General features: G+C 57.7%; 1 protein-coding gene across 2 annotated transcripts; it reads left to right on the top strand.

The window, feature by feature from the left end:
- The first annotated feature begins 782 nt into the window (after positions 1-782).
- NTRK1 (neurotrophic receptor tyrosine kinase 1) lies at positions 783-19,039 on the top strand. Of its 2 annotated transcripts, XM_057746471.1 has the most exons (17): positions 783-1,009; positions 4,212-4,286; positions 4,552-4,623; positions 6,200-6,268; positions 7,006-7,151; positions 7,378-7,520; positions 9,788-9,920; positions 11,701-12,027; positions 12,465-12,482; positions 12,653-12,705; positions 12,983-13,085; positions 13,583-13,729; positions 14,057-14,187; positions 14,381-14,553; positions 16,824-17,064; positions 17,426-17,584; positions 18,854-19,039. In XM_057746471.1, exons 1-17 carry the CDS (start codon positions 798-800, stop codon positions 19,037-19,039), a joined length of 2,388 nt encoding a protein of 795 aa, XP_057602454.1. In that variant the 5' UTR covers positions 783-797. The 2 variants fall into 2 exon arrangements, with proteins under 2 accessions (XP_057602454.1, XP_057602458.1); XM_057746475.1 differs by lacking the exon at positions 12,465-12,482 and having other exon boundaries at positions 798-1,009.
- The last annotated feature ends 515 nt before the right edge of the window (positions 19,040-19,554 follow it).

Below are 19,554 nucleotides of genomic sequence, written 5' to 3' on the forward strand. Positions count from 1 at the left end.
ACTGGCTAGCCCGGGTCAGTGGCTGACGCCGGGTCACCAGGCGCAGCGGGGGCTGCAGAGCGCGCCCCCACCCACCTAACCCCGGCGGAGTTCACACCTTTGCGCGCGGGCTTCCAGCGCCACCCTGTGGCCTCACCTAGGAAGCGGCGTCTCGGCTCCCGGGTCTCCATTCTCCGGCTGTTCGGGGGCGACATCTTCCCCTTCTGTCTTCTGTGTTTTCCTTCCCCAGGTCCTGCTTTTGGTCTTCTGGGGGTCCCTTCCCATTTCTTTCTAGGGTTTAGAGAGTGTTTCACCTAATTGATCCCAAGTGACAGGCACACTCCCTCAGGCACGCGCACCGTTGCGCAGTGAGATCTGAGGCCGGGGGCTGGCTAGGATGGCCTGGACGGCAACCTTTCCCAAAGCTCAGCCATCTCCCCTCCCCCTCTAAATGCAGCTGCTTTAGGCTGGGAGAAATAATGTATCAACTTCCCACTACCCCTACTCCCAGCAGACACCTCCGAGGCGTTTTGCGGCTGCCCTTCCGCGTCTCCTGGAGCTGAGGGGACCTTGGGGGAGCACGATGGCGCGGGGGGCCCCCAGAAAATGGTGGGGGCAGAGGAGGGGACTTATTAGAGGAGGGGGAGGGGTTGGAGCCAGAGGGGGCGGGGCAAGGCCGGGCGGGGGCCGCTGGCTCCGCCCTTTCCTGGCGGCTGGGTCTTTAACACCGCCCGGCGCACATGTCGGGGGAGGCCAGGCAGCTGCTGCTGGAAGCGCACAGACGGCTGCCCGGCCGGGGCGAGGCGGGTGCCGCCGCGATGCTGCGAGGCGGACGGCGCGGGCAACTCGGCGGGCACCGCCGGGCTACCGGGCCGGGCCGCCTGCTGGCCTGGCTGATTCTGGCATCTGCGGGCGCTGCACCCTGCCCCGATGTCTGCTGCCCCCACGGCCCTTCGGGGCTGCGCTGCACCCTGCCTGGGGCCCTGGATAGAGTCCGCCGCCTGCCAGGCGCCGAGAACCTGACTGAGCTGTGAGTGTCTGACGGGAGAGGGGGCGCGGGGACAGGCGGGCATAGCCGTGCCCCGTAGGCGCGGACTCGCCGCCTGCTTGCAGGATCAGAATGGGCGGGCGCGGCAGGAGGCAGATACCGCGCCGCCCTCGCTGTGCCTCGGCTTTCCTCCGCTGCCCTGTCAGCCTCCGCAGTTGCTGCCTGGATGTTGGGCTCAGGGCAGCTGCGGTGCTAGCTTCGAGGAGAGGAAGGGGGGCTCTCTGTGGACCAGATCTGCGAGAGCTCACCTTCTAGAAACCGCTTCCTGGAGCTCGGCCAGGGGACCACCCTCTGTCCTGTGCAGGGGGCGGTGATCTGCGCCACCCCTCCCCAGTCTGGCATCCTTACCATTTCCCTTTGCCAGGGAGGAATCAGCCCCCACCCCCTTCCTTGTCATGACCAGACAACGCCAGTTCTTCTCTTTGGAACTGGGAGTTGAACTGGAATAGGTGGGAGGCGCTGAGGAGCCATAGCTTGGTGGTTGAGCTCTCTTCTCGCCATCTCCACCACCTCTTGCCCCCACCACCTCTGGATCTGGATGTAGGAGATGAACGCCCCTCCTGGCTCCCTTTCCCCAGCCCCACCTCCCTCACCACCCTTGTCTCCCTACTCCGGGATGGGAGTCAGGGCCCTTGCTGACAGACTCTCCTCCTTTCAGGACCTGGAACTAGGAGGAACCCCCAGCATTCGCAGTACTCTGACATCCTGCAATAATTGGTTACAAAATACTCAAGTGCTTTTTAGCAGCTGGTGAAACCTATGGGAGTATTCTGTAATAACTGGCCTAGAGGTACTCAAGCATCACATGGTGGTGGCTGGAAAATACTTGAGTATTCTATGTGGCTGGCGGGGCCAGCACGACTTTTAGAAGAAGAAAAGAACTGCTGGACTATCCTTCTCCTGTGGCCTGGGGTTAGAGAATGGGCAAGGAGCCCTGGTCTCATGCAGTGACAGGCTGGAAGGTATCTGAGGCAGGGGCCATCGATGTCTGGAAGTGACTTGAGCAGCCTGCGATAATTGGCACTGAGTTACTCGGGTATCTTGTGGTAATTAACGGGAAGGTATTCAGTCTCGCTCCCTCATGGCCCTAGGGAGACAAGGAAGAGAGATGGCCTTGTCTTGGTCAGGACCTAGGTTTCTGCATGATGGGAGGGGGCCTGAGGTTCAGACTGCCGCCCCCGGTCCTGTCCACTCATCACTCTGGGCCTTCAAAGCAGGGCCCGGGCTCCTGAATGTTCCCAACAGCACTCTCTTTTCCTGATTCTCTTCCAAGCCCCCAGTAGGTCCAGCCCTGGGATGGTGGGGGTGGGGGTGGGGTGGGGTGGGGGGGCTGGAGGAGGGGGCAGGGAGTGTGGACAGGTTGGGGCTGGGGGGTGGAAGGCATGCAGGGTGGTGAGCTGAGCTGTCCCTCTGGGTGGGGCGGCAGCCTAACCCCTGCCTCCGCCTGCAAGGTCCCCTCCTCCTCCCTCACCCGCAGAGCCAACGAGGAGATAATGGACTTGAATAGACAGATTGATTATGAATCCAAACGAATGAGGCAGCTTTGAGCACGCTGCCTGACAGTTTGCACACACCCAGCCACACGACGTTCTCACCCGCTCCCGGGGTCCCTACGGCTCTAGACCCTCTCGGCAGGGGCTGGTGGGGAGTGGGTAGGACAAGGACCTCTCTTCCTCAGAGTCACTGGAGTTTACTCCCTAGACCTCAGGGGACTGAGGACCTGATACCTGGCTGTCCTGTGGGGGCCACGTCTGGGAAGGGCTGGAGGGGAGGGGTCATTCAGGCTGGTCCTTGTTCCCACAAGTTGGGGAAAGTACAGGGTAGAGGAGGAGAGTTCTGAGAACAGGCAGTGAGTCAGGGGCCCTGTGTGTGTGTGTGGCGGTCGGGGGGGGGAGGCCTGACTTGCCACCGCAGGGCAGCTGGCTTCTCAGGAACTCCCTGGCATGTCCGATCCAGAAGCCAGGCAGAGCCCGGGGGCATCAGAAATCCCCCAGCCCCGCATGCCTGCTTTCCCTTCTTTCTTTCTCCTCTCCCTATCTTGCTTTCTCTGGCTCTCTGTGCTTATCTATCTGTCTCTCTGTCTCCCTTTTCTTATCTGTCTTTCTCCCTGTCTGTCTCTGTCTCTCTGCCGGTCTCGTCCTGTCAGTTCCTCTTCCTAGGTGTCTCTGTTTCGCTCTCTCTTTGTTTTTCTGCACCCTGCCCCCACCCCCCGCCGCCCCCACACCCAGCCTTCCCATCGCTCTCTCACCGTGAAAGACAGCCACTTGGTGCCTCTTCACTGTCCCCAACTCTGACTGCCTCCTCTCATTGCCCCTCTCCTCCTCCCTGGGTCCCTGCTGGGGCAGGGAGGGGCTCAAGGGGTCCCCGACTGACAGCCTCTATGCCTGTCACTTGCTTTGCTGAAAGATGGAGGGAGGTGATGGAGGGGCTGCTGCTTGAGTGTGGGGAGGGGCCAGTGGCTTTGAGGGGGAGAACATGGAGTGTGTGTGTGTGTGTGCGCGCGCGCGCGCGCGCTAGTGTGCAGCAGTACGACTGAGCCCAGACAGTGGCCCCTGAGCGGGTGTGCTTGGGAGCGCATATTTACAAGACCACAGGCTTGCTTTGTGCTGGGTGCGGCAGTGGCAGCGATGAGCACCGGGCCTTTGTGGCAGCGAGTGTCTCAGCCTGACCCCCTGTTGCCGAGCATGGTGCAGGAGAGGCTCTGTGTTTAAAAGCAGGACGCGAGCTGCGAATGGACTTGTGTGTGTGTTTGCGTGTGAGTATGTCCACACAGGGTCACATGCGTGTGCACGCGTGAGAATTACGTGGCTCTGTGTCCAGGTGGGAGGGTGGAGCAGGCACGTGGCCCACCTGGGGGGGGGTCATGCGTTCATGTGTGGATGTGTGTGAGCAGGTAGGTCTCTGTGCACGTGGGTACACGTGTGTGTGTGCCTGCGTGAGTGTGTGAGAGCGTGCACGTGTGAGGGTGTGAGGGTCACGCATGGGACTGTGTGACTGTGTGATGAGGCGGTGGGTCTCCAGGCATGTGTGGGTGCATGTGGACACGTGGAAGCAGGTCTCTGTGACTGGGCGCGTGGGGGCACGCGGGCACACGTGCACGTGGTTGGGAGGGAGGGAGGTGGGTGTCTGTGGGAATGCGAACGTGGGCCTGGGCCCCTGTGACTCCCTTCCCCTCTCTCCACAGCTACATTGAGAACCAGCAGCACCTGCAGCAGCTGAAGCTCGGTGACCTGAGGGGCCTGGGGGAGCTGAGAAGCCTGTGAGGGGCTCCGCACAGGGCCTGGGGGACTAGGGGCTCAGGGAGGGCTCAAGGGTGCTGGGGGCCAGGGAGGACCTGAGAGGCTGAGGACGGAGGCGCTGGCTGGTCAGTGGTGTCAGGGGTCCAGGGTGGCTGAGGGAGCTGTGAGGGGGGTGGGGAGGTGTCCGGGGCTCAGCGCTGGGGACTGGGGGGGCTGGCATGGGCAGAAAGTGGGGGCCCAGCGTAGCTGTGAGCCTCGGTGCTGACCCTGCTGCACCTTCCCCAGCACCATCGTGAAGAGTGGTCTCCGTCTGGTGGCGCCAGATGCCTTCCATTTCACACCTCGGCTCCGTCACCTGTGAGTGGCCGGGGCTGGGCCAAGCGGGGTGGGAAGACACCTAGGCTGGGGCGGCTGATGGGCTGGGCTCTCCCCAGGGAATTGTTCCGAGGAAGGCCCCAGCCTGGCCCGGGAAGTCGTCCCACCCGTTCTCCTGGGCCTTCTTCTCATCCACTTCAGGGATGGCGGTGCCCTCAGCTCCCACCCCTGCCAGCTAGAAGGTTCTTCTTGCTGTCTCACTTCCCTGCTTCATGCTACCGGGACACTTCTCCTAGGTGCCTGCCTCGGTGTTCTCCTCGGGGCTCAGATACACACCAGTCTGAAGGGAGCAGGACTCTGGGCTCTGGCCAGGACTCTCCCACCCGCTCCCTGGCCCTTGGGATAGCCTGGGAGCTGGGGGATCAGATCTGCCACTCGGCGTGCTCCCCTGGGAGTCACAGCTACCCCTTCTGCAGAGGACACGGAGGGGCAGGGGTAGGTAGGAGAGATCTGCAAAGGAGAGACCCTTGGAGTCCCTGGCAGCCCCTCCCTGGCCTTCTGAGGGAGGAGTTCAGCTCCTCCTTCCCACCACAGGGAGGCGGAGAGAGGGGAAGTGTGGGGGGAGCTTGTCGCTCACAGAGTCGTGCTGGATACTCTAAACTCTGTTGTGTCCTGTGATTTAGCAAGAACGACACAATAAGGTGATGTTACCTCACTGACTATGTCCCGGGGCTTCAGTGAAAAATGTGCACCCAGTGACACCTTATGTCAGTGAATCTTCACAATCGACCTGGGGAAAGAGGTAGTATCATCCCCATTTTAATAGATGAGGATTCTGAGAATTCGATTAAGTTTCTGGGCTGAGGTCACACAGCTGTACGTGGCAGGATGGAACCGCACTCGGCTCTGTCTGGCACGGAAGGGGTGGTCTTTCTGATCCCTGTGTGGTGGCTACTTTCCAACTCAGCCCCCACAAACTGAAGGACAGCTAGGCAAGGACAGGGGTCAGGGCAGGCCCCTCCGAGGCAGCGGGTCCCAGGTGTGGCAGCCTGGTGCAGGGCACAGAGCACTGGCGCTGGCCCCTCTCTGAACTCCCTTTCTCTGTCTCTATGACTAGGAGGCTGGGGTCCCTTTGCTTAGTCCCTGAGGAGGGGAAGGGAGGAGGGGTGGGGAGGGGACCCCAGGAAGGACTCTGAGATCCTTGGCAGAGGGCAAGGGCGTGTGGGAGCCCAGCCCTCCCCTCCCCCGCTGGCCGGTCCTGGGCTCTGCAGGCAGGCAGCACAGATGGAGCCCCTCCCCCCGCTGGGGCCTCAGCACTTTGCCAGCTGGGGCCAAGGGTGGGGGAGGGAGGAGCGGCTGTCCCCTTGGACCCCCCCCCCACTGGGGTCTGGGCAGGGGGTTAAGTGGGGTTAACCCTTGTTGTCCCAAGGAGAAGAGTGGGACTCCGAGAGCCGAAGCGGCCCCCCCACCCCAGTGCCTGCCAGGCTAGTTCTGGTTGCCAGGCTTGGGGTGGCGGGAGCCAGATGTCACCTTCCTCCCGGCTTCTCCCCTCCCTCCCACTCGGTCAGAGCGAGGTCGGGTCGCTCACAGGGTCTGTCTGCTGTCTCAACTCCCGCAGGAATCTCTCCTTCAATGCTCTGGAGTCTCTCTCCTGGAAGACTGTCCAGGGCCTCTCCCTGCAGGAACTGTGAGTGGGGGCTCCCAGGGGCAAGAGCAGCGTGTGTGTGTGTGTGTGTGTGTGTGTGTGTGTGTGTGGGCACTTGCACCTCTGTGTGAAGGTATGTCACTATGTCTGTGTGAAACTGTGTCTGTGGGGGGGCTTCTCTGTGGGAACAGTGTGTGTGGCTGTCCACATGCAAGCCTGTGAACCCCCGCCAAAGCAGAGGCCGCAGGCCCACCCGGTGAAGGGGTTGTTGCCCCGGCCACGTTTGGGGGGAGGGCTGGAGAGCTGGCCTGGACGACTGATTCTGGGTGTGCTTGGGAGGCTGGGGGCTGGCAGGGGCCCCCGGGCCTGTGCCCACGGGCACGTCCGCCCACGACCCTAGCGCACCAGGCTCGTGGGATGGGCGGGACAGCCGTGGTCCGTGTATGTTTGGTGGGCACCTAAGGCCTCTGGGTCACGCCGGAAGGCCGCGCCTTTCCCTCCTCGTCACCCTACTCGGAGCCCTCGCCTGGCTTGCCACCCCGGGGAGCCCGGGTGAGGGAATTCCGGGGAACCCACGGCTGGCAGTCGTTGACTTTCGGCATTCTGTTTCTTTGAACGATGCCTTGTGAGGGGGTGTCCCCGAGAGGAACTGCTCCCATGCCCCCACTCCTTCGCTTCTAGACCTTCCCCCCGGCTGTCTAACTGCACTCCCTCTTGAGGTAGTACTTCCTTCACACCTGCCCTCCCCCTGCCTCTCTTGGTGTCCCCACACCCACCAGAGTCCTGTCGGGGAACCCGCTGCGCTGCTCCTGTGCCCTGCTCTGGCTGCAGCGCTGGGAGGAGGAGGGGCTGGGCGGAGTGCGGGAACAGAAGCTGCAGTGTCCCGGGCAGGGGCCCCTGGCCCTCATGTCCAACACCAGCTGCGGTAGGTGCCGGTGGCGGTGTGAGGGGCTGGCCCGTGCTTGAGGAGGGGGCCTTGGGCAGGGCTCAGGGGGCGAGCCCTATGGGGGGACTGGCAGGAGCTGGGGGACACGGACGTTTGGGGGCAGCGGCAGGGTCTCTGAGGGGGATGGGGGAAGGAGCGCTGCCCTCGGGCGGGGTTCGGAGGCCACTCCCGGCTCTGACACCCCTGGGGCATCCTGGGCCACCAGGTGTGCCCACGCTGAAGGTCCAGATGCCCAATGCTTCGGTGCACGTGGGGGATGACGTGTTGCTGCGGTGCCAAGTGGAGGGGCAGGGCCTGGAGCAGGCCGGCTGGATCCTCACGGAGCTGGAGGAGTCCGCCACGGTGCTGGTGAGAAGCCCTCCACCGCCCCTGCCCCACGCCCCCCCCGATTCAAGGCCTGTGCAGAGCACAGGAGACAAAGACAGGGAAAGAGAGACAGATAAGAAGCACATAAAGGGTGACGGATGGTTTAGACCCCTGGGACTGGGGGTTGTGCTGTTGGGCAGCTGCGGACACACACGTGCCCTCAGGGCGGGCCCCGGCCCAGCGGGGATCCTAGGCTCTGCCATCAAAACTAAGGTCCCCACTCTGGAATCATGGTGCTGGCTGCAAGAGAGGGGGTCACAGGGCCCTCACATATTGGAGCTGAGAGGGGAACCCAACAGACCAGCTCTCCCATCCACCTCCTTTCTAGATAAGGAAACTGAGAGCCAGGGAGAGGGCACAGTATTTGTGGTCCTGCACCCAGGCCAGTTCTTGGGGGCCTTTCGGTCATTTTCTAGAGATTCCGGAAGCAGCATCCTCTTGGGTGTGTGATGAGCGTGTGAGTAAAGGACGCACAGGTCTGGTTCCAGCTCTCTCACTAATTTTTGGAGTGACTTTGGGAAAAATCCCTCACTCTGCCTGCGTTTTGGTTTTCTTCTCTGTCAACTGAGCTGGTGGATATGATGGCCTTCTGACGTCCTGCCTGCCTCTGGGCACGCTCTGGCCTCTCTCTCTTATCCAGATCGGTCTTTGGGCATCTTCCCAGGTCTGGCCCTTTGTCCTCCAGCTGGCAACAGGTAGCCAAGAGTAGCCATAGCTGACTCAGGAGGCCTCACGGACAAGGTCAGCAGGGCTATGGCCACCCAAAAAGCGGGCCCCTCGTGGGGGCCCAGAGTCCAGTCCCTGGAAGGAGCCAGGCCAGTGAAAGCAGGGGTGTGGTGTTCAGTTTGGAGGCCCTCGCTTTGGGAGGGGAGTCAACCCCAGAACAGCTGCTGGCCTCTGGAACGATATTGAAGGAGGAGCCCCTGGAGCCCTGAGGAGGGGGTCCAGCCATGGGACCACTAGGCACTGAGCGGCTCCTCCTCTCCCAGAGATCGAAGCCACCAAGAGTGAGTAATGGGAAAGGGGACAAGGCAGAAGCAAGAGGCTGGCCATGACCATCTGTGGGGGAGACCTTGATAAGCTATCTGTTTTGGGAAATTCCAGGTTTTTGCTTTTCTCTTTGGGAGCTTTACATGTTTGCTGCCACTTCTGTTTTCTGGGGACTTCCTATAGAAAAGCCACACCCTAAGTGCGTTAAATGGAGTGGAGGGGAGGCTGGCCCCCTTAGGGGAGTGAAGAGTTGCAGAGCAGCTCAAAGGGAAGAGTTCACGGGACACCATACCCCAGGGTGACTGGGAGGAGATGGGACAGCTGAGAGAAGCTTAGGGCAGGGCTTGCCCTTGGGGTGGCTGGAACCCAGGGCTTGCACAAGAGGCTGGAGGGCTCTTTTGGAATCTTTGAACTCGCGTATTCCAGTGGAAGCCCAGAGAAACTTCACCTTCCGTGGCATTTATTCAAGGGATTCCACATTTACAAAATTGCCAGATAAGTCAGATTTGTCCACTCCTTCATCGATTTTCATCTTTTTATGAAAACAGCTTTCTAAAATATTGAAGGATCATTTTGTCTACCTCTTTAGCTTACAAAAGAAGAAAATGTTGGTTCAGCAAAATTAAGAATTGTTTAAGGTCGTATAACGTCCATGGTGTCTTCAGAAGAGAATCTGAATCTGATTCAATCTTTTGATGATTCAGAACCAAGTCACTTAGCTTCTCTCTACCTTCACTCTCTTTTTCCATCGGCCAAAGGCAGTCATCATGATTCTACCCTTGCTTCTAACTGCTGCCCTGTTATCAGCACCGTCTCTGTTGCTTATCTTTCTTGGGCTGAGACTGAGTTTCTTAGAACTATGTGTGAAACAAGAATGAGTAGGTGGTGAGGTCCTAGCTGGTTTTCCAATTAGTTATGTATATTTAGTACTTGGGATGTGTGACATCTATTTAGCTGTTTAGTTGGGTGGTTTTATGGCTTGGGGTACTTTGTGCCTATTTTGAGGTTATAGGTTGTGTTCTAGATTTTTCGGATCATTAAATAAATGATCCAGGAGAATCTGCAAACAAGCTCTGATGGAGGGCCATTCTCTGCTCTATTCTCTCCCACACCTCTTTCCTTCCCCTCCCTCCCAGCCTTCCCCCCTTTTCCATCTGGAGCCAGAGGGCCTCCCCAAAGACATCGGCTCCGGCCCCCCTGCTTCCAGCCCCAAGCCAGCTGAAGTTCTTCTTGATTTTCTCCTTTCTTCTCTGACCCAGCCATCTGGGAATCTGCCATCCTTGGGACTGACCCTGGCCAATGTCACCAGTGACCTCAATAGGAAGAACGTGACGTGCTGGGCAGAGAATGACGTGGGCCGGGCTGAAGTCTCCGTCCAGGTCAACGTCTCCTGTGAGTCCCAGTGACTGCCCCTGCGCCCACCCCTGTCCCTTCTTCCCTGAAAAGAGGATGTGAGGGTGGGAGGCTGGAGGAAAGGGGTGGGATGTGTGTCCGCAGCTGCTCCCTCCCGGCTGTTTCCAGATTCCCATGAAAACCTGATCCTTTGAGGGAAGTCCTGGGGGCTCGTCAAGGCCAGAGGGACAGAGATGGATTTCTTTTTGGACCCCTGCCCAAGTCTTGCTACCTGAGGCCCTCAACACCAGCTGCCCGCCCGTTCTCACTGCTCCCCTGTATTTCTTTACGTCTATTCCTCCGTAGGACTTTGGCCCTACATCCTAGTTTTATTTATTTTTTATTTTATATTATTTATTTATTTATAGCTACATCCGGTCTTAGTTGAGGTATCTTTCGTTGCAAGCGGTATCTTTCGTTGAGGTGGGTGGGCTCTTCGTTGCAGCATGCAGGCTTCTCTCTAGTTGTGGCTCGGGCTCAGTAGTTGTGGCGGGTGGGCTTAGTTGCTCCGCAGTGTCTGGGATCTTAGTTCCCTGACCAGGGATCGAACCCACGTCCTCTGCATTGGAAGGCCGATTCTTAACCACGGGACCACCAGGGAAGTCCCTCCATCCTAATTTTAAAAGAAGAATTTCCTCATCTAAGTTCCTCTTTAGGCTCGCTGCCTAATTTCCCTAGGTTTGCCAACAAATTATTTAAAACCTATGCTATATAAATTTTTCTTGTGAAACATAACAGACATAGATATGTATATAAAACATACACATTTTATTAAAAAAAGTTTTTTACAGGTTGTGCATTCTCTGTTCATTTTGTTTATTTGTTGATTTTTGTACATTTTTATTGGAGTATCGTTGCTTTACAATGTTGTGTTAGTTTCTGCTGTACAACAAAGTGAATCAGCTATAAACATATACACTTTAAACAACATTCTTACCAGCACTTCAGAAGACACTCCATTCCTCTCGCCATTCAGAATGCCATCCTTCTCCTCCACCCCATCCTGACTCTTGTGGTAATAATTTCCTTGCTTTTAAAAATAATTTTACACACGTATGCTTCCCTATCAATATGGTTGAGTTTCATCTGTTCTTTTACATGATGTACATGGAATCATACCTCATGTATTTTGTGTCTAGTTTCTTCTGCACATTATATTTGTAAGATTCATCCATGTTAATGGCAGTAACTATCAGTTCATTCAGTTCACTGCTGCATAGTATTCCGTTGCATGAGTGCTGGCTGGAATTCCCGTATCAATTGTGTGTGTGTGTGTGTGTGTGTGTATATACACACATATATATTATTATTAAAGAGCTCTTGCTTCTTTCAGGTTGGGTCTATTCCAAACCCATATCTTTTTTTTCAAAAAGTTTAAAAACTGTATATAAATATGTTTTTTGCCTGTTTGATGTTTAGGCCCCCTCCCGATCTTCTTGGGTTTGATTACCCTTGATTTTTCTTGATCCCTCATCCAAAAAACTCCATGTCTAATTTCCATAAGCTGATACCCTACTTCTCTAGGACTGTTGCTTATTTACTTCAAATCCACCACTTAAGTTCTTCAAGCTTCCGGGTTTTATACACCTGCTGCCTGATTTATTTAAGATTGACGGTCAGCTTTCTTCAGAATGTCTCTGCTTGTGAATCTCTTAGGGTCTGCTGACTGCTTTCCCTTGGGCCTGACCCCTGATTTCTGGCCACAGCGCCCCACCCCCACCTTGGATCGGTCAGGTCTGTAGCTGCCTCCTGACCCGCTGTCACCCTCTCTGGCCCACAGTCCCAGCCAGTGTGCACCTGCAAACAGCAGTGGAGCAGCACCACTGGTGCATCCCCTTCTCAGTGGACGGGCAGCCCACGCCCTCTCTGCGTTGGCTCTTCAATGGCTCCGTGCTCAATGAGACCAGCTTCATCTTCACCGAGTTCCTGGAGCTGGCAGCCAATGAGACCGTGCGACACGGCTGCCTGCGCCTCAACCAGCCCACCCACGTCAACAATGGCAACTACACGCTGCTGGCGACCAACCCCTTGGGCCAGGCCTCTGCCTCGGTCATGGCCGCCTTCATGGACAACCCTTTCGAGTTCAACCCTGAGGACCCCATCCCTGGTGCGAGGGCCACCCTGAACCCTGCCCCCACTCCCTGGGCTCCACCTGGGGTCAGATCCAGGTGTCCGGGGAGGCCTGGCCCACTTCCTGCTGTGATCCTGACCTCAGAGGTTGGAGTGCCCGGTCCTGGACAGAAAAGAGCCTGTGATTCCTGTGTCCAGCTCTGCGCTGGCCTCCTTGCCCCTACCTCCCCCAAACCCCAGGAATCCTGAACCCCTGAGCTCTTCCATTCACTTGGGCTGGCTGAAGACAGAGCCATGCACCAGGACATCCCCGGCCCAGCTGGGAAAGGGCCACGTGCCTCTTCTCCCTTGGGGTCCAGCAGCTCCACCTCCCCATCCCACCCCCACCCATGAAGAGATGAGTCCCAGAGGGGGAAGGGGACTCACTGCTCTTTTCCCCCATCTGATCACTTTCTCTCCTCCCTCCTGCTGCAGTCTCCTTCTCGCCAGTGGGTGAGTAGCCCAGGTTGGAGGGCAGGTTCTGTCTGGTCCCTGGAGCTTGTGGCAGGGATAGGGGGAACAGTTAACCTGATTCTTGAGGCTCAGCTGGGGCCAGGGAGGGGACTGGTGGAGGAGACACAGTGTGTGCCAAAGCCTATCCTTTCCGCCCCGTGTCCCCACAGACACCAACAGCACGTCTGGAGACCCAGTGGAGAAGGATGAAACACCTTTTGGGGTGAGCGTGGGAATGGAAGCTTGTCCAGGGCTTAGGATCAGGAGGCCAGGCTAGAGGCTCATCTGCATGTCGTTTCTGGTCAGAACGTGGAGATCAGTAGAGTCTGGCCTGAGCTCAATCCGCCACCTTCACAGCCGTGACGCAGGGCCCCAGGGGAGGAGGAGGCAGGTCTGGGGGCCTGGCTCCGGGCGTCTACGCAGGATGGAGAAACAGCTTGCTGTGGGGAAGCGCCGAGAGTACAGGACGACCCCCGGATCTAACCACCCCACGCCCCCAGGTCTCGATGGCCGTGGGCCTGGCTGTCTTTGCCTGCCTCTTCCTTTCTACGACGTTTCTTGTGCTCAACAAATGTGGACGGAGGAACAAGTTTGGCATCAACCGTGAGTGCGGGGGCTGCAGAGGGGCTGTCTGTCCGTCTGTCCTACTGGCTGTGTTTCCTTCGGACTCTTCCCAGCTCTGTCCTCTGCGTGGGGGCCTGTGCGCATGTGGAGTTCTAGAGCGTGTGTGTTTGGAGTGTACGGGGGCTGGCTGTGGGGCTTATGAGTGTGTTGGGGCTGGAGCCGGCGTAGTTTCCGAGGTAGCAGCTGCTAATTGGTGGCTGGATGGTAGTCAAACACTAAGTGGGTCTGGGAGGTCTGGGCTCTGCGGGGGGGCAGTGGGGGAGTTCTCTGGTGGCCCACGGGGCCTGGGGTTGGACAGGAGCCAGACAGAGAATGGCCATAGTGCCTCCCATTCCCCCGCCTGCTGTCTTGCTTCCTAGCTACTCCGTTCCTCCTGTGCAAGTTATGAGGTGGGCTCGCCTGGCACCCTGCAACCTGGCAGGAGCCAGGGTGTGTGCCTGGCTGTGCCCCTCCGTGTGACTAGGTCTTCTCTGCAGGCCCCGCCGTGCTGGCTCCAGAGGATGGACTGGCCATGTCCCTGCATTTCATGACATTGGGTGGCAGCTCCTCGTCTCCCAGTGAGGGCAAAGGCTCTGGGCTCCAAGGCCACATCATCGAGAACCCGCAATACTTCAGTGATGCCTGTGAGGGGCTGGGTCAAGGGTGGGGGTGAGCCTGTGTGTGTGTGTTCTGGATGTGTGTGTGCGCGCATGTGTAGAAGCCCCTGTGTGTCATTGCCTTTGTCCATCCCGGCCCGAACAAGCCTTCCCTCCCACCCCACTGCCACCCGTGTCCACATCATGTCATGGGGCTGGGTGGAGGTGTGAAGGCTCACTTTCAGGGTTCATCCTCCCCCTGGCCTGGCACCCCCTGTGCAGAGCACCACCCTGTGGGACAGTCCTGTCCTTGCCCCTGTCCCAGCCTTCCCAAGACTGGGGCTTTGTCTGATCCTGCAAGCTCCCCCGTCCCAGGTGTTCATCACATCAAGCGCCGAGATATCGTGCTCAAGTGGGAGCTGGGCGAGGGCGCCTTTGGGAAGGTCTTCCTTGCCGAATGCCACAACCTGCTGCCCGAGCAGGACAAGATGCTAGTGGCCGTCAAGGTAAGACCTTGGCCATGAAGTATTGCTGGCCCGGGGCCCACCTTCCAGCGCACCATCATTCCGGGACAGGGTGCTCAGGCTGGGGGCTGGGAGACTGGTATGGTTTACGCCTTCGGGCTGGATGGGCCACGTTGGATGTGGGGAGGCTGAGGCTGGGCCCCCACCCAGGCCTGCCCCCACGCCCACCATCCAGGCATTGAAGGAGGTGTCTGAGAGCGCCCGGCAGGACTTCCAGCGGGAGGCCGAGCTGCTCACCATGCTGCAGCACCAGCACATCGTGCGCTTCTTCGGCGTCTGCACCGAGGGCCGCCCGCTGCTCATGGTGTTTGAGTACATGCGGCACGGTGACCTCAACCGCTTCCTCCGGTACGAGGGCCCAGCCCCTGGCCCCTGGCCCATCGTCCCTTCCCTACAAGCACATCCCTGCTTGTCTGCTGAACTGTGGGGGGTGGGGAACACCAAGAAGGAGCAGGAAGGCACGGCTCCTGTTCCCCAGAGGCTCTGAGGCAGATGTGTGAATGTGGGGAAAGTCCATGCGGAGGACAGAGTGCAACGTCAGGGAGGCTGCATTAGCAGAAGTCATGAGCTGAAGCTTCAGGGTTTGCAGAGAGTGTGTATACACTCGTGTGTGGCACACAGAAGCCAGGCCTGTCGGAGGTGGCAGTTTTGATAACTACAAGAACAGCAATGATGGAATTTATCAGGTACTTTCCATACTCCATGTGCTGTGTTATATATTTTATATACTTTACAATTCATTCTTATTTTGACTATATGTGCGTATACATATGTGTATAATAATATAAATGTATATTTATTTTTCATAGTCTCCTAGCATATATGGCAATTTATACTTGAAGCAAGTTACCAAAAATTCATTTCTTTGGCTTTGGACAGAACAACTCTGATATGTTTACTAATTTGTAGTGATAATTTTAATAACTTCAAGAAATATACCCATTTCTCAGATGAGGCTTAGAGAGGTTAAATGACTTGCCCAAGGACATATAGGTAATAAATGGTCCATGGGGGACATGACTCCAGGCAGAACCCTGCTCTCAATCCCTGACTGTGATGGTCACATATTCCCTTCTGTCTAGTCCCCTGATGAGGAGGACCCCCTGTGAGGTTGGGGCAGTGTGAGGCAGGGAAAGGGCCAGGGTTTGGAATAAAGTGCGACTTATTAGCTGAGCCTTCTTTGCCAAGTAGCTTTCCTCTCTGGCCTCAGTTTCCCCACCAGAAAGAGGGGCAACAGGGGACTGTTGTTCTGGATGAGTGTGTCTGTACAGTTGATGGTTGTGATTTGGTCTCCAAACATCCCCTTGGGAGTGACAGGTCATTCATGCAGCCAGGCTGCAAAATTCAGCTGGGAGAGACCCCAGAGTCTGAGTTTATCTTGAGGATAGGGAGGAGCCAATGGAGGATGTGGGGCAGGAGGGAGGTGAGGTTAAGTGTGGAGGTGAATTGGCTCAGAGGAACCCAAGTCAAGAGGAGGCCAGAGAGGAGCCGTTCTCCTTGCTCCCCAGACGTGGTATGGGCTCTGTGTGAGGGACCAGATGCTAGCCAGGATCTATCTGGGGTCCAGGATGTAGGAAAAGCAGCTTTATATGGCGGATGGAGCACGGGGAAACCAAAGGAGGAAATCATGAAAGCTCCTAGATGAATCTGGATGACTTCCCATAGGAGGGGCCGTCTGTTTCTCCTCACTTCTGGGCCTCCACCTCTGGGCTGGTGCACGGGTCCTCTTTCCCAGTCCGTTTACCCACCCCTGTCCCCAGCCCCTTCAAGTGGAATACCCTCCTCCCTTCCTAAGGGCTTGAGTCTCAGTTTTGATGTCTCTTCCTCCAGGAAGGCTTCCCTGACTTTCTTCCATCCCTACTCTGAGTGCCCCTCAGGTGCCCCCCACACTGCACTGCTGTAACCTGTTTATCTGCATCCTACCCGCCACTGTAGCTCTGGTGCTTGGCACATTGGAGATGTTTACCAAGTACCTGGAATAAATGAAGAAATAAATGGTTGAGGAGAAAGTTGGTCAGTAGGAAAGGGCAGTACTGATAAAACCATCAGCTCAGACAGCTTCAAAAGAAGGAATATTTGGAGGATGGAGATGAATGATCAGGGATTGGTCTAGAGGCATGGCTATGGGGAGGAGGAGGGCATCCTGGAAACCTTTGGAAGAAAGGCTGGATATTGAGGGCAAAGGTGAGAGAGACAGGAATCAAGGACTCCCAGGTTTCAGGCTCACAGCCTGGGTGAGGGATGTTCCCTTCACTGAGACAGGGACAGGCTTGGGGAAAGATGCTGAGCATCTTGGCAGGGGCTGAGTTGGAGGTGTACCTGGGCAAGAGATGTAGGGGCCAGTGGGCAGCTAGATGCTGGGGTTGGAGTTCAAGGGGGCTGCCTGAGAGGAAGGCATGAATGTGGAAAGTGTGGGCACTAGTGGAAGCTCTGGAAGTGGGTACACGAGCCGGCCCCCATCCCAGCCCCTCCAGACAGCTTCCTCCCCTGGTCTTTCCTGCCTGCATTCCCTGAGTCCTGGCCCCTGGTTCCCGCCAGCTCCCCGGGCTCCCTTCTCTCAGTCTCCCCGGGGGTTCTCTCTTCCCAGCCCATTCCTTCTCCCTTACTCTTTCTCGAAGGTCCCACGGGCCTGATGCCAAGCTGTTGGCTGGCGGGGAGGACGTGGCTCCAGGGCCTCTGGGCCTGGGGCAGCTGCTGGCTGTGGCTAGCCAGGTCGCTGCGGGGATGGTGTACCTGGCGGGTCTGCACTTCGTGCATCGGGACCTGGCCACGCGCAACTGTCTGGTGGGTCAGGGACTAGTGGTCAAGATCGGCGATTTCGGCATGAGCAGGGATATCTACAGCACTGACTATTACCGCGTAAGGGCCCTTTCTCCCCGACCCCTCCCACAGCATCCAAACTGTAGACCAGCGAATGCCGAGTCCCCCTCGAGCGCCCGCCCTTGCTGGGCACGCCCTCCTCTTCCTCGGGCGGTGTGGGGTCTGAGACGCTCTGTCTCTGGTTTTTAACCCTCCTCCTAGCCCCTCGGCCCCCAGTGGAGGAGGGTCTGTCTCCACTATCCCGCACGGAAACGGCGTCATCGGTTTTTCCCTCTTAGTCTTGGGCAGGAGAGCCACTTCTATTTATTTTTAATGACGGGACTGGGGGCTGGTCTGCGCCGGGAGAGGCTGTCCGGGGCGGGCGCCCCCTGGAGGTGACGCGGCGCCCGCCCGCCGGCAGGTGGGAGGCCGCACCATGCTGCCCATCCGCTGGATGCCCCCCGAGAGCATCCTCTACCGCAAGTTCACCACCGAGAGCGACGTGTGGAGCTTCGGCGTGGTGCTCTGGGAGATCTTCACCTATGGCAAGCAACCCTGGTACCAGCTCTCCAACACCGAGGTCAGCCCCGCTCCATGGGTCACTCCCTGCCGGCCAGCCCTTCTCCTCCCCATCGGGTCCTTTTTTTCCAGGGAATTCTGTCCCCTGCTGCCACGCATCCCACTGCTGGCCGGTCCGGCACCCATCCAGCATCCTGCCAACACTGCTCCCTCCACCCCAACCCTGTTCTTTTCTCACATTCTTCCTTCTCCTAACTGGTTCCCAGGGGAACCTCAAAGCTCTTTATAAATGGCGCCCAGACTCCCATCCCTAGCTGCATTTTATAGACCTAGTAGGCATTATCAGGGTGAAATGGAGAGGCATAGAAAGAGGAACACAGCACAAGAGGGCCTCATACTGCAGCAGGAAGGCTGGAGGTTAGACTGTAGGAAGGACAGTCCTACACCCTCCCCTTGCCCTCCTGGCTGGACACAGCCAGAGCAGGCCCCAGGTGTTCCTTCTCCCAGAGCCGCTCCCCCCACCCCCTCCTTGGCTTGCAGCTGTCAGTTTCCATTTCTCCTCCTAATGCAGTCTGCTCCCTGGAGGCTGGTGGGGTGGGGGAGAGGGTTATAGATTTTAATTTTCTCAAGCACTGAGAGAAGGAATGGAATTAGTGCCGCCCATAACCCAAGTCCTCTAATAGGGAGGGAGGGAAGAAGCGGGGAAGAGACTCTAGGCCCTTCAGCCATCTCCTTGCCACAGTGTGTCTCCTTTGGATCCCTTAGCTGCTCTAGCAGTCCTTCCTGGAGTCTAACTTTGATTTTTCCTGCTGCAGTTTCTTTTCAGAGGAGCTAGGTCCCCAAAGAGTGGTACCTACAGAAGAGGAAAAAAGTGAGGTTGCCCTCTGTCTTAAAATGCAAGCCAGCCACTTTTCAGGGCCTTTACCTGCAGTCCTGCTCTATTTTCTTTTTGCCCTCTGGAGCTGAGAGATGGAGAACCCTTCGCTTCTTCCAGGCAGCCCTCAGCACTAAACTGATGGATTTGGCAAATGTCGTGGCCCCTCCCCTTCCTCAACCCACCTGGCACCTCTTCTGAGGGTCTGAGTCCATCCCTTTGGGATGCAGATTCTACCCCAGCCCAACCTTCCCGGGGTCTATCTAGCTGTAATCCTTCTCACTGCTCAGTGTCAGGCTGGAAAGGAATCTTGGGATTCACGAGGGAGGGGATTATTAGTAGCCATGAGGCCCAGACATATTGTATGACCTGCCTTGGAGCCTCGGTGAGGGTCTGGCCTCACTCTCCTGCTGCCAGCCCAGTGTGCCCTCTTCTCTCTCCCTCTGGTGGCCCCAGGCAATCGAGTGCATCACGCAGGGACGGGAGCTGGAGCGGCCGCGTGCCTGTCCACCGGAGGTCTATGCCATTATGCGGGGCTGCTGGCAGCGGGAGCCCCAACAACGCCACAGCATCAAGGATGTGCACGCCCGGCTGCAAGCCCTGGCACAGGCGCCCCCTGTCTACCTGGATGTCCTGGGCTAGGAGGCTGGCCCAGGGGATGGGGCTGGGGCTGGGTACCCGGAATACTGCAGCCTGCCCTCAGCAACCCCCATGGCTCCCAGCAGCCCCAGGGTGATCTCAAAGCATCTAACTCACCCTCAGCATGTGGGAGGGGACAGGTGGGGTCTGGGAGTGGAGGACGTTCCTGCTTCTCTGGGCAGGGCTCCATCATAGTGATTATATTTATTATCCCTTGGCTGTGTCTCTTGCCAATTCTTGGGATGATGTCATTCTGGGAGGGGGTTGTTGGGACTCAGGTAGGGGGAAAACTCTCTGGGATCCCCCTCTCTGGTTAACCTCAGCCACCTACCCCTACTGCATGCAGCTGTCACCTCCACTTTGTAGCTGTGGTTTGCCTCCCAGTCCCATGGTCATCTTGTCTGCCTGGTGGTGAGGCAGCCTCAGGTCAAGCTTCCCAGACCTTCAGACCCTAATTGCCTATTGGGAGGGACTGAAGTTAGATGTGGTAGTGGACAGGATGGAAGCATTGGTGGGTT

The sequence above is a fragment of the Hippopotamus amphibius genome, chromosome 1 (assembly GCF_030028045.1).
Source record: "Hippopotamus amphibius kiboko isolate mHipAmp2 chromosome 1, mHipAmp2.hap2, whole genome shotgun sequence".
Taxonomy (NCBI): Eukaryota; Metazoa; Chordata; class Mammalia; order Artiodactyla; family Hippopotamidae; genus Hippopotamus; species Hippopotamus amphibius.

Bases quoted from the DNA above. Each gene is read 5' to 3' on its own strand.
- NTRK1 (XM_057746471.1), top strand. From the start codon at position 798: ATGCTGCGAGGCGGACGGCGCGGGCAACTCGGCGGGCACCGCCGGGCT. The intron at 12,706-12,982 runs GTGAGCGTGGGA...CCACGCCCCCAG, and splicing joins AGGATGAAACACCTTTTGGG to GTCTCGATGGCCGTGGGCCT. The intron at 17,585-18,853 runs GTCAGCCCCGCT...TGGTGGCCCCAG, and splicing joins ACCAGCTCTCCAACACCGAG to GCAATCGAGTGCATCACGCA.